Source organism: Tetrao urogallus, assembly GCF_951394365.1.
Source record: "Tetrao urogallus genome assembly, chromosome: 8".
NCBI lineage: Eukaryota > Metazoa > Chordata > Aves > Galliformes > Phasianidae > Tetrao > Tetrao urogallus.
This window is the reverse complement of record NC_136821.1, coordinates 17040186-17053216: the sequence shown is the minus strand read 5'-3', so window position 1 is coordinate 17053216 and position 13031 is coordinate 17040186. Positions and strand designations below refer to the sequence as shown.

At 36.4% G+C, this 13031-nt stretch overlaps 1 protein-coding gene across 1 annotated transcript in view; it reads left to right on the top strand.

The window, feature by feature from the left end:
• Nucleotides 1-12777, top strand: part of COBLL1 (cordon-bleu WH2 repeat protein like 1) — a gene marked incomplete at both ends in the record, with an annotated part of 74415 nt that extends 61638 nt beyond the window's left edge. Inside the window, 5 exons of the mRNA XM_079539237.1 lie at nucleotides 2852-3110; nucleotides 5683-5768; nucleotides 6348-7966; nucleotides 9507-9692; nucleotides 12691-12777. Coding sequence (XP_079395363.1) covers nucleotides 2852-3110; nucleotides 5683-5768; nucleotides 6348-7966; nucleotides 9507-9692; nucleotides 12691-12777 — 2237 coding nt within the window. The remainder of the gene's footprint in view (nucleotides 1-2851; nucleotides 3111-5682; nucleotides 5769-6347; nucleotides 7967-9506; nucleotides 9693-12690) is intronic.
• Nucleotides 12778-13031: the final 254 nt, after the last annotated feature.

Sequence of the window (13031 nt, the reverse complement as noted above, 5' to 3'; positions counted from 1 at the left end):
TCTAACGGAATAAACATTTAAAGAGAATTAATTTGAACATTTGGAATTATAAAGAACAATTTGTTCTCAGTTATATTTTTTGTTCCCCTTACCAAAGCTTAATTAATGCTTTTTTTTTTCTTTTTTTCTAAGGAAAAGGTTAAATTTTTAAAAAGAAAAAAGCTGAAGATTTTCACATGATTTCCCATTAAACAAATCTCTTGGTATAATGTTCTTGGTTACAGATTCTCTTAAACTTTTCAAAGGAGTATAGGGCTGAGCAAAACCACTGCCAGGTTTACATGATGTAGTCACGCTTTCTGGCTGTTATTTGCAAGTGTAAAAAGGCACGGAGAGAAATGTCATTCTGTTATCTGTTGTATTCTTACAGACTTAAAGGATACATGCAGTTGGTAATGCAGTCATCAGGTATTCACAGTGCCATTGTGTAGATTTTAACAATGTTCTTTTAGAACTATTTAAAACTCAGTGACTAATGTTCATAGAGAATCAATTGCACAAGACAAAAGTACAGTTTATGTTATATACATGTTTACATAGAGAATACATAGGCAATAAGAGTGCAATGTGTATCCGGTGTTGCCAGAAGTAATTCTTAGTGATATGCTGCATATAAAACTCTAAAGAGAGATTTGGAAACAAGTCATAAAATCCAAACTGTTCATCTGCATGATGTAAGTAAAGGATGGCTGTTATATGTTGCGAATGAATTCGGTATATAAACACTTCATTCTGCTGCAGCACTGGCAGCCCAGATCTGCTAGCAACAGTTACAGACTTAAAACTGCTAGATGAAACTAAGCGAGACTAAGCAAGTCTGATACTCTGCTGACAATGCAGTACAAAGGGCACTTCATAAAAAAGTATGTAGGATTGGTTTTTGTTATTGTTTGGAATTATGCATTTGTAGTTTAGATTTGGAAGTGATCCTAGCACAGCAAGGGATGGACTTTCATGTAAGATGAAAATCGGTAGGATCTCCTACCCAGCCAAGCGAAGTTCCCATCCCATCAGTATAAGAATAGAAATTTAGCGTGTTAACTTCACCTTTATAATTCTTCTTCGGAGCAAGAATGACAGAGATGACTGCATTGATTAGGCATAAAGTCATAGCAACTCCAGAATTATTCTGTTTGTCTTGTTAGAAATCCTGGCTGTGCTTTTATTGTATAAGTCAAGATTCCACAATAGGTTCCACAATTAGATTTCAAATAGTTGTGGGTGAGGGAGGAAGGAAGAGGCCCTTACTGGTTGTGAAGTCTGAAGAAATCCCTTTGATATCAACACATGTGCTTAAGTAATGTGAAAGGAGATTCACCTGCACCATTTTGCAATCTTGCTCCTCTTTCCTTGGAGATCTAGATTACCTCTGCACTCAGCTCCATGACATTGGTGACAGTGCTTAGTCTGCAGCTGCAAAGCATTTTTACAAGAGAGCACTATGAAAAACTAACTAGAATTAAATAGTAAAATTTTTGACTTCAGTAGTTGCTCTGCAACTGTGGATGAGATCAGTGATGCCACTGCTGAACTCTAGCTAATGACTGTGCTGGAAAAAGAAATGTTTTTGTTCTCAGTGAAGACTTTTTCCAAGTCACATACAGTTCTCTGTTTTTATTTTCTTTCTTCAATGATACTTCTGTAGAAATACTGGGTCTGCTGAAGGATAATGTTTTGTACAGTAAAATTCATCTAAGATGTTTTTTATTAAAGAAATATGCTTTGGGTTCTGCCCATTTCCAGGATTGCTTGCTTTAAGCTAGTATTTTGTTTTTAATCTTAGCCTTTTTTGCAGTAGGATTGCACTTTGAAACTTGCTGATTCAGCCCACTGCTAGGCCTCTATCTAATAGGTATTGATGTATGCAAAGCTAACAGGAATACTCTGCTCAGATCAGAGTGCTTTGCTTATATGTGCCTCTGTTATTTCCAGTAGCTTTCCATGTCACCATATTGCCATATATAGATGAAATTGTAGTTATGTTGTTTGTTTTGCAGAATGCGAGTTGCAAAGCTGAGAGGTTAGGTGTATGGTCTACCCACTAATACTTGACAAATGTGAATCAGCATCTTGGTGTAGGAAGATTCCTGGCAGGAAAGGAAAGCCGGAGACAGTCCCTCTGGAAATCAAAAATACTAGATTTATTAGCCTAACATCAGTTGCATTGTCCTGTGTGTCCTAAACCAGTAACTAAACTTTTTAAATTATGGCCTAGCTGAAAATTCCATTATTTTTGTGAATTAATGCTTTTCCATGTATTTTGTAAATTTTATTTATTTATTTGTTTTGCACAGGACAGTGCACAAGACTCATCTAAATGTGTTTTGATATCCTTGGGATGATTATGGGAAAATTTTGATAGTGGTGAACAAGCTTGTTCAAAACATGGACTAAGTTGATTTTTAGTTCTCTACTATACTTAATCTGATAAAAAGGAACCATTTATTTTAAACCTCATTGGAGAGCTAACGAAAGCTGTTAGAAATCTGTGTGAAATAAACTGCCTGTCTTCATGATATTTGTTATCTATATTTTTATCCATACTAATTCAGTTCTTGAATTAAACAAAGGAAAACATTATGCAGTAGTTACAGATGCAGAAACAGATGGACAGTGGCATGACAATAATCATATCTTCATCAAAAAGAGATATTTGAAAAAGAACTAACATGAAATTGAAACGGATTCTTTTTATTTTCCTTTTTTTTTTCTCCCCATCTTCCCTATATTAAGAGAACTCCCGTTTTACTAAATCAAACTACTTAAGCTGGCTTCACAGTCCTTTTTTATCTATACACTGAAGGTGTGTTTTCTTTTTTTTTTTTTTTCTCCCTATTCTTTGTGAGTTTAGGTGCAAGGACCTCAGAATACAGCCTGGAAGAAATTGATGAAAAGGAAGAGATGTGTGTGCAAGAGGGAGAAGAAAAGGGAAGTATAGATACCGCTCTCAGGACAGGAGAGTCTACTGCAGCCTTCAGCTCTACAGAGGTACCACTGGAAACTGAAAGAAATGATCGTGCTTCATCAGTTCCTGTTCCTGGCACTGTTTCTGTAGACAACTCACAAAGCTTCAAGGAAGAAAAACAAGAAAACATGAGCACAGATGGCAAGTAAGTACGCTTTGTGACAAAGAAAGGAGCATTGGAGAAGGAATGGGGGAGGCAAATAAAATGCAGGGTACTGTTTCATTGTGGAGCGTAGAATAGAGAATTGTGAGAAAGGAATGAACTCAGTATGCTTAGCTTTCGTTGTAGCACATATCTGGATGCAGTAATTCATGAAGCATTTCAACATAAATCACAAAATGTTCTGCTGGCTATTCTGGTTAGACCGTCTTCTCGTTACTACTAAAACACCCTGACTCTGGAACAGCTGAACCCATCTCTAAAACATCTAGCATTATTACTAGAGCACTTTGCTGTGGAGGGGAAGGGAATGGAGTGGAGTAGAATGACGTGGATTAATTATCATTTAAAAGTTCATTCATATAGTTGGTGGAAAACAGGTATATTTGCTACGGTGATCTATTGCTCATCTGTGATCTTGCTCTATGTATTTGTTTATTTATTTATTTTTTTTTCATCTGTTAGCCTCTTGTCTGGATTCATCTGCTCTCAGGAAAAATAAGAATTGATTCATTATTTTCCTTAACCACTCCTTTTTTCTTTTGGCGATGCTGTAACTTTGCCTTGTAGCATTTTTATTAAACCTCTTTTCTACTTTGCAGGTTCCCAACATGATTTAGTGCCTGGTTCAAATCAGTGTTGATTGTCCTAAGAAGTCCCATTGTGTTAGTGTAATTCACTATTTATGTGTTTCCTGGGGCAGCTGAACTGGCTACTGTTCCCGATTTAAATTGCAAGAATTATTTCAATTATTATACTGAAACCAAAATGTGTGAATGCTATAGTAGCTAGAAACTTTGAAGATAATATAGAAAGCCTTGAATTGAATGTCAAGGGTCTTTCTGTCAATGCAGAGCAAAGTTGGTCTTCGCAAATTCTGTGGTATTGTGTCCTGAGTGCTGTGCCAGTTGTTTGTGTGTGTCTGCTCAGTGAGGAACTACGAGGTGGCTCCTCAGCCAAGCGTCATTTTAAGTTCTCTCTTATTTGCAAATTATCTGAGCTGTGTTACTGTGCCAGTTTGGACAGATGTCATGGGGATATTTTCTCACTCCTCTCCCCTGACTTGTAACAGCCTTTTGTGGCCTATAATACTGTTAAGTATCATCTAGTATGCACTGCACCATAGTTTCAAAGTTCAGAAATCCTTTCCTTCATGAAATATCACAGGGATGGGAATGAGAGCTAATGTTTCTGTGACATTTGTTTATGAAAATCTGTTAATTCAGATGTTTTAAGATAGGTCAGGTGACTTTGATATTCTGACATTTTGTGACTTTCTTTTCCTTTTTCCTTTTTGGTTTGTTTTTAAACAGTTCAGCCCGTTGCAAATGGTTGTCATTCAGTCCCTTAGCTCTGTTCAAGGAAATGAAGATAGGCAAGAGTACAGAGGGCAGGACTGAGCTTTAACATTCTACCAGCATATTTTGAAAGCTTCTGTTTAGCTGTTGTTGGACGTTTACAGTACGTTTTGGACTGTACAGGCAACATGAGGATGGATAATTCATTTTTTGAAATGATTCAAAGCAGATGCTTCATTTAATGACAGTGATTCCTAATGATACATTTGATGTGGCAAATGAATTCGAATCTTCATGATGAAGTATTAGTTACTACAGAAAATAAAAGTATCACAGAGATAAAAGTCTGAAGTTCTGATACTTTTTTTTAATGAGAAATTTTAAATGTGCTGGCATTTTTCACCTAACTTTTGAAGTCAAATACTCATTATTTCCTGAAAACAGAAGAATGTTTTTTGAGCACTTACACAGTTCTTTTGTCCCCTCTGATCATACAACAAACATTGCATGCATTTGCAAAATGTTTAGTATGCAAGTAAGATATTTTATGCATATTTCTTGAAAGGGACAGAGCATCTGAGCATCTGAGCATTCTGCCCAGGGAGGTGGTGGAATCACCGACCCTGGGGGTGTTCAAGGAAAGACTGGATGTTGCGTTGAGGGACATGGTTTAGTAGGAGCTATTGGGAATAGGTGAACGGTTGGACTGGGTGATCTTTTAGGTCTTTTCCAACCTTAGTGATTCTATGATTCTATGATTCTATGATCTTTCATTAGTATTTCAAAAAGTCTGTACTGCACAGTTCATATGCAATTGGTGTCTCATGCAGCTCCCTGCAGATTATGCTGGAGACAAAAATCAAATATGTTGTAAATGTTGGAGGATGTCATAAGACTTCACACTAAAAACGTTGTTAAGGAATGATAAGCCATTGCCTCAGTGATTCACTGTAACTTGAGTTTTAACTAGAATGGGGCTTGTTCAGAGTGAACGAATAAACAACAAAACAACGAGGAAAAGGAAAACTGATCATGTTATGCATACATGGCAGAGTGAAGAGCTGATGTCATTTTGGTAAAATATCATAGCGGCATTTCCTCTCGCTTAAAAAAATAAAAATAATTCTGTTTAGTACTCCAGTGTTTGGCAGAATGATTTCTCCATCTGTGTTTGGAGAACATTGCCAGTTCTCTTGCATCTTTTCTGTTTACTGAAATGAATGATACCAACATATTTAATGTACTGTTACGCTTTGCAGAGAACTACAGACTCAGATAAGCAGTGACCAAGCTGCAGTTGAGATAGACAGGAAGCTTAGAATTTTGGAACAAAATAAAAATTATGGTGAGTAGTTCCCACTTGTTTTATTGAAGAAAACTCTATTCCTTTTAAGACAGTTAAAGAATTGTGATAATGAAATTATTTTCTTTGTACTTCCTCTATCTCTGGTGTATCTGAGATGAGGTGATAAGAACTGGTAGCACATTTGTTGTTGTTGTAAAGTTAACAAAACACTTTTGATATTAAAATCATGTAACGGAAGCCAAAAAGATGGAACTAAATAAAAATTGCATCTAACTTAATACTGAATAGACTTTGAGTTCACCTTACTGGTTCCTATTATAATCAACCGAAATTTATTGGCACTTTTTAAAATGATCCAATAGTAGATTTTTGTAGTAATTCATGCATGACACCAGAAGGCTGATAATAAAGGAAGAGTATCCGAGTAAGAAGAGAATTATTCAGCAATATTAGGCAAATATAACTATAGTTTTTAAAAGTAAGTATTAAGGAAAATAATAATAGTAGTGAGGAGCTAGTCCTTGTAGTTAAATTTGTTGGATGTTTGAAACTTAGTGATATAAGTAGGATGGTTAAACCTTGGCATTTGTATTAATTTCTGGAATCTTTCTTTTAAAGATCACAGTGATAGAACACTCCTTACAACAAATGAAGAAGGGGGAGAAGAGCAAACAGCAGAAATTAAAGCAGTAGATTTTAGAGAAAGCAAGCTTGAAGTTGACAGGCTATCAAACTGCCAGGTGTCTAAAAATGACATTGCCATAAGTCATAGGAATTACACTCAACTGATTCCAGGAAAGCAAGATCAGAAAGCAAGTCAAACCAACCTGGACACCGTAAAAACTCAGGATGTTGCAATTCAGACAGGTCCATTGGTTAGCAATTTGGAAAGGACTGCGCAGAAAGAAATGTTTGTCCCCCAAGACTGTGAATCATCCACATTCAAAGGAATGGTCCTTCAACACAATACAGACACAAACAACCCTGGTCTTCGGGTGATGCAAGGAATATGTAAGAATGAAGAAACTTCAACAGAACAAAATCTTCAGAGACAAGAAGTTTCATATGAAAAAACAATACCCATGAAAGATGAAATTCATATTTGTACAAATGGCAGTAATGTTACTTCGCCAGAAACAATTATAAAAACTCCAGATGGGTCTCCTGTAAGGGGTTACCCTCTTTATAGACAAGACATGAAACCTAAACCTAAGCCTGCTAATGAAATTACAAGAGATTACATACCAAAAATTGGAATGACTACTTACAAAATTGTGCCTCCTCCAAAATCCTTGGAAACAATGAAGAGCTGGGAATCAGAAGCTAGAGATTGTAAGGATCAAGAGGTAGCTGCTTCCAAAAACTCTCTGAAGTATGAAGACGCCAAAGAATTCATCATGCAAACTGAAATTCCTCATCTTCCAAAAAGTACAGGTCACTTGCAGACTGGTCTGCAAAATATACCTGCTGCAAAAAATGATCTGCTGCACAGAGTGAACAGCATATCTGAACATGGGGTGCCATCTGGAGCTAGGGTTACCACTGAGGTCAATCAAATAGAAACAGTGTCTTCTAAACAGCATGTTCCACTAATGCTAAGCTTAAGTAATTCAAATGCTTCTTCTGAGACTCAGGAGAAGTCAAATGCACTAAGTCCTACAACTAAGCCTAGTTCTTTTTATCTGCAGATGCAGCGCAGAGTTTCAGGTCATTATGTGTCATCTGCAATTGCCAGAAGTACCATTTGTGCTCCTAATTCCATTCAAAGTGAAGATAAAAATACAGAGATGAAAAAAAATATCTCATCACCTGATGAAACTTCTTCATTACATACAACAAGTAGCTCCTCTTCTCCAGCAGATGAAGAAAAAGATGATGATGGGAAAAAAATTGAATCCTCCACTTCTCCTGTTAAAAACAATAAACCACCCAGTTTTCCCTCCTGTCAGCCAGCACCATTGAACCTAAAAACTCTAAGAACTTTTGCAGTTCCAAAGCCATACTCCAGTTCGAGGCCATCCCCTTTTGCACTTGCTGTCTCCTCAGCAGTCAAAAGATCACAGTCATTCAATAAAACGCGTACAACGTCTAGCCTGGCACCAAGAGAAGAATTTCCTGTTGAACTCTCGTCTGCCTCTTCTACAGCTGAATTCTCCTCAGCTGCCTCCATGCCTCAAGTGAAAAACCCTTCCTTACACAGCATCACGGGAGGGCCACAGAATAGTGTAATGGATATGGTAAACTTTATTACTAATATATATATATTTATCAGTGATCCGCTGTAATGTCATCTTCAGCAGAGCAGAGACTTTGGCTTATCTCTGAACTGCTTGCTTATCAGAAAGTGCTGTACTGATACAGTGTGAACAACCTCTGGTGTCTGGGAGTAGCACAGCATTATAATGAAATACTAGAAAAAAGGGAATGCTAGCTAAGATGAAAACAGTCTCATTTTGAGTACTAGAAATAATTACTTCTTGCCATAACTAGCATCTAAAACTTGGAAGAGCAGTGAATTAAACAATCATTTACTTATACTGTATATACCTGTTTTCATGTTCAGAGGGTTTGTGTTTTTTATGGTTTGGTACATTGGTTTCTTTAATTTTGAGTAATGTGATGAGTTTTGGTTCAAGTGATCATGGCAGAAACACTTGAACCAGGTGAGAGAACTGAGTGAGAGAAACTTTAAAAAATAAAAAAAAAAAAGTCATAAAAATCAACTAAGGTATTAATGTTGCAAATGTGTAGGTGGAAATATACCATAATTCAGAGAGCCATTTCGAGCTGTTCTGGGAGTTTGACACATCCATAAATCTGTGATGTGTAGATGCTGGCTGTCTTGCATATTCTGTACAGTTCTGCAGTATTCTGACAAGAAGCAGTACTATTCAAAACTCTGTTTTTATAATGACCATTTTCTTCAGGCATGGAAGTTAGAGGCTAATCTTTGTTTGGTAGATTCAAAATACAGTAATGCTTTTCTTCCTCTCTGCTTGCAGTTCAAAACACGTTGACAAACTTTCCAGAGTGGCTTCTTCTGGGATGTTTTATGTCAAATTTTGATTTTTCATACAAATGCATTGGTAAAATAAATGTTGAGGTGATTATGGCACTTATCTGGGAATACTTTATAACTGATCTTTGTTAGAAATTTCAATTTTCAAGCAGTGCTTAATTATGCTATAGTGTGGTGTCAAGGGACCTAAATTTAGGTGGTGACAAAAGCCTGTCAAGTCATCAGGAGAAAAAAAAAAACAACAAAAAAACAAAAAAAAAAAAAACAAAAAAAAACAAACAAACAAAAAAACACAACAAAAAACCAATGGATCTCAACCAGTTGTAATGCTTGAATTATTGAATTATTGAATCCTATTTACTTGAGATATAATTTCAAGTTATAAAATCATGGGTTTTTTGAGTGCTTGATTTATTATTTTTATATTTATTTTTCCTTTTGGAATGTTTTTTCCATATCATATCACTTTGTGGTATCACATGCTCATCTTGAAGGAATTACTTCATCATTTTAATAAGTTTCATAAGTTCCTTTTGGCTTATATCTTTTTCGTTGCTGCTAAATTGAAGATCTGTTCCCAGAGCTATAGTAGAAATGTGGCTAATACCTGAGATCTTGAACAAAGCAAATATTATAGTGGCACAGTTTGATATGTGACCTCCTGTGAGTTGACTTAGTTTTTTCCTTGCTGCTAATTAGCTAATGAACATTAAAGGATGTTTGTTTGTTTTTGTCCTTCTCACTTCCTCTGTTTCTAGAAAAGCAGCAAAGTGAGCAATAATGAGCAACAGATTCAGGCACAGTCAGGTGCTTCAGCTGACCACTCACGCCCTGTCATTATGAGACAAACCTCGATGCCAGTCCAGCGCTCTGACCCAGAACAGATCCACCAGAGCTTGCTGGCTGCAATCCGCTCTGGAGAAGCCGCTGCCAGATTGAAAAGGGTGAGTTTTCCATCATTGCATCCATAACAATGAACTCATGGTGCATCCTTCAAAATTACCATATTAATGCCTGACACCAAATGCAGTTAGCTTGGACATGAAGTGCTATGAATGGGGTCTCTTAATGGGAAGGGAGGTGGGAGGAGAGTTCAGTTTTACAGAATGAACTGGTGAATGTATACACAGCTTTGTACGTTCATATATTCAGATAGCACAAATATATGATTTTAAGCACATGCTAAGCAGCTTCATCCTAGACTCAACTTAGCTGCAGTCTTTTCTAGTCAGGTAGATAGAAGTTTCAAATATTTGTTTTTTCTAGTTATTAGACTTTATCAGTTCCCTAATTCTTAGTAAATGTATTTCAAGCCTCCTGCTTGGCATCATTAGTAAGAGATTTCTCAATATTTTGTCGATAGTCCTGGTAGGACTGTTTTCCTTCACTCCCTCAGGTAAAAAATGATGCTTGGTTTCTGCCTCCTAAGATGCACTCTCACAGGGTAAAATAGTGCAGACTTTAAAAATCTATTGTTTTAGATTTGTAACCAGACAATTTAATGATAGTGTCACACAAAACTCTCTTGACTCAGCATTAATATTTTGCATTCTGTATTGAAGAATAACTTCTCATTGCAGAAACTTAAGTAACTCAGTAGGTTTTGTTTTCCTTCCCTTTCCCACTTGAAATTTGAATAAAAGCAAGTGAAGTGTTGTGAGTGGATGTGAGGGTATTTTAAAATTATTGTTAATTGAAATTTATATTTCCCCTATGATCAAAATATGTCAGTTGATGGGTAGATATTAGAATCGCCTGTTTTAAATACCTGAGATTTTGATTCAGCATTGCACTGCAACAGTCTCTCTGACACAGATTTCCTGGTATTTCTATGCTGAATAGGAAAATTGTTTCCTACAAAGGTTATAAAAATGCGTAGTTTGTCCACAACTAGATAAGCATGCTTAACTAGTAGTCAGTAAGAATGCTACATAATGCGCTGAGTGTTGTTTCTAACCTCTGTATATCACTAACCACAAGCCACTTTAAAAACAGGTTCAGATGAAGCAAATACTGTATTGTTCAGAGGAGCTTAAAAGGTTATGTCTCTCTGTTCCATCTGATTTTTTTTTTTTCTATACCTATTTGATTGCACAAATACATGTAGGCCACTCTGAAAGTAATGCCTTCTATTTATTTCTATGGAAACTAGAATACATACAAAGAACACAATAATAGTATCTAATAGAACAAATTCTCATCTACAAAACTCTATTTTTCAACATAAGTACAACCATCAGCTATACGTTTTCAATAGCAATGAACAGGAACCTATAAGGCTATGCTCGTAATAATCTGCACCAGTGGAGTAGACCCACTGTCACTACTTGCTGAAATGCAGTACCCACAACCTCACTGTGCTCGTATCCACTGTTGGTCTCCATAAATGTTCAGCAAGTTGATGAATGTCAATAGATGCCATTTTTTCTGCGAGGAAGATCTTAATGATACACCTCTGCTTCATGTGCACTTTCAGATCAGACTGCCCCTCTGCTGCTATCTGTCACGTGACAACAAAATGTAACAGAAGATAGGTGGGAAGGTTCAACCGTACCACCAACATCTGCCTCTGATATTATGAGCCAGTGTAATAAAATAGGAGGCATTGCTTTCAGAGCAGCTCATATATTTTCAAGCATTTTTATTAAGGTATTTTTTCCAATGACACTGTGAATAATACTTTTATTTATTTTGCATAGTGTATAACTTTGTTTTATGATTCTATGGGAAATATCTGCAGGCTACACAGTAACTCGCAAGTATTTTAAAAATAAATTTGTGAAGTGCTTTTCAGAATTCAAGAAATCTGTTGTTACCGAACATACCAAAGACAAAAAAAAAGTGATATGGTTGTTCATTATTTTCTAATAGAGATGTTTCAGTGTATCTTTGACCCACATAGTCCTTACCAGTCGTAGAGGTGTGCATGGCATTACGAAGAGCGAAGCGATGACTAAAAACTGTTTTCCCCTGTCCCTCTCTCACTCTCCTGTGAGTGGGAGATGTTCTTTCCCCATGTAGCATCTGTAGAGACTGGGGGTAAAGACAGGAAAACCAATTAGAATGAAAGTCTGTGAGCATGAATAAAAGCATGCTGTAATGTAGAAAGCAACAAAAAAAAAAAGCGGGGAAAGATCTGTCAGGTGCCTGCTTCTGTATTTACCTCTCAACATATTCTCTATTCTTTCAGCTCTATGAGGGAGTCGTTTAGTAAAAAGTGGGGGGGAAGCTGGCACCACTATCCAAATCCTCTTTTTTCTGTTTTACTTAATAAGTTGTCAGTATGCAACGCCAAGATCTGTGGCCCTTTGTGTTTCTGTCCTTTTACGTTGAATAGGACCCTCAGTAATTACGAACCTAAAATGGGTCAACTGAGGTCTCTTTTTAACTATTTTCCTCTTCAAAATGTTTTCATTTTGTTTAGTAAATTCCGTGCTGTGGTATGCTGCTCCCATGGCTCTCATTAACTCCAACTGGAGTTACTGGTTTATGCAGCTACAGTGAAAAGCAGATCTTTGCTATCTATCCTTAAAGTTGTTTGCTCCAAGAAACATACCTATGTCATAAATGACTGTCAGATTTTGTTAAAAATCAGTTCTATTCAATATTTTATTTAAAATATTTGTTTTGAATGATTTTTTCATATATTTCTTTTCAACCAGGTCTGGAGATTGACAAAAACTTACATGTTTTTAATAGTTATGCACTGAAGTTTTTGACAGAAGTGTTTGAAATTACTTAAAAACATTTAATCCTACTTCTGCAGCATATATGTGCTTTGTTCAGAGATGATGTAGGAGGTGGTTCATTGTGTGAGAAGAGCACTAACTGAAGGAACAGTATCGCACTTTTCTTCAATTAATACCCTATAACACCCTCCAGACAGAAGCATGTTAAAAGTTAGGTTAATATTTCCTTTTTCTCTTTTTTCCCTCCATTCAGGTTGGTCCTCCATCAAACGCTGTATCTGTCAATGGGAGAGCCAGGCGTAACCATTTGTATTCCACAGAAGCGAAAGCGAATCACTAGATATTATACCCAATATTTTGCACTTTACTGCTGCTTCATAGGCCACCCTAACAGTAACTACCAGTTTTTGAAAGTGATTAGTATATTTTTATCAGTTGGTATAGGAATATGACACTGGGTTCCTTTGATGCCTTGGAAAAGATTATTAGAATATATAAATTATGGTAATAATTTTCTCTATATAAAGCTGATTATGCTGCTAAAAAGGTTTAAGAGAAGGTGCAGATGAGCTCTGCTTATGTGGGAATGAATGT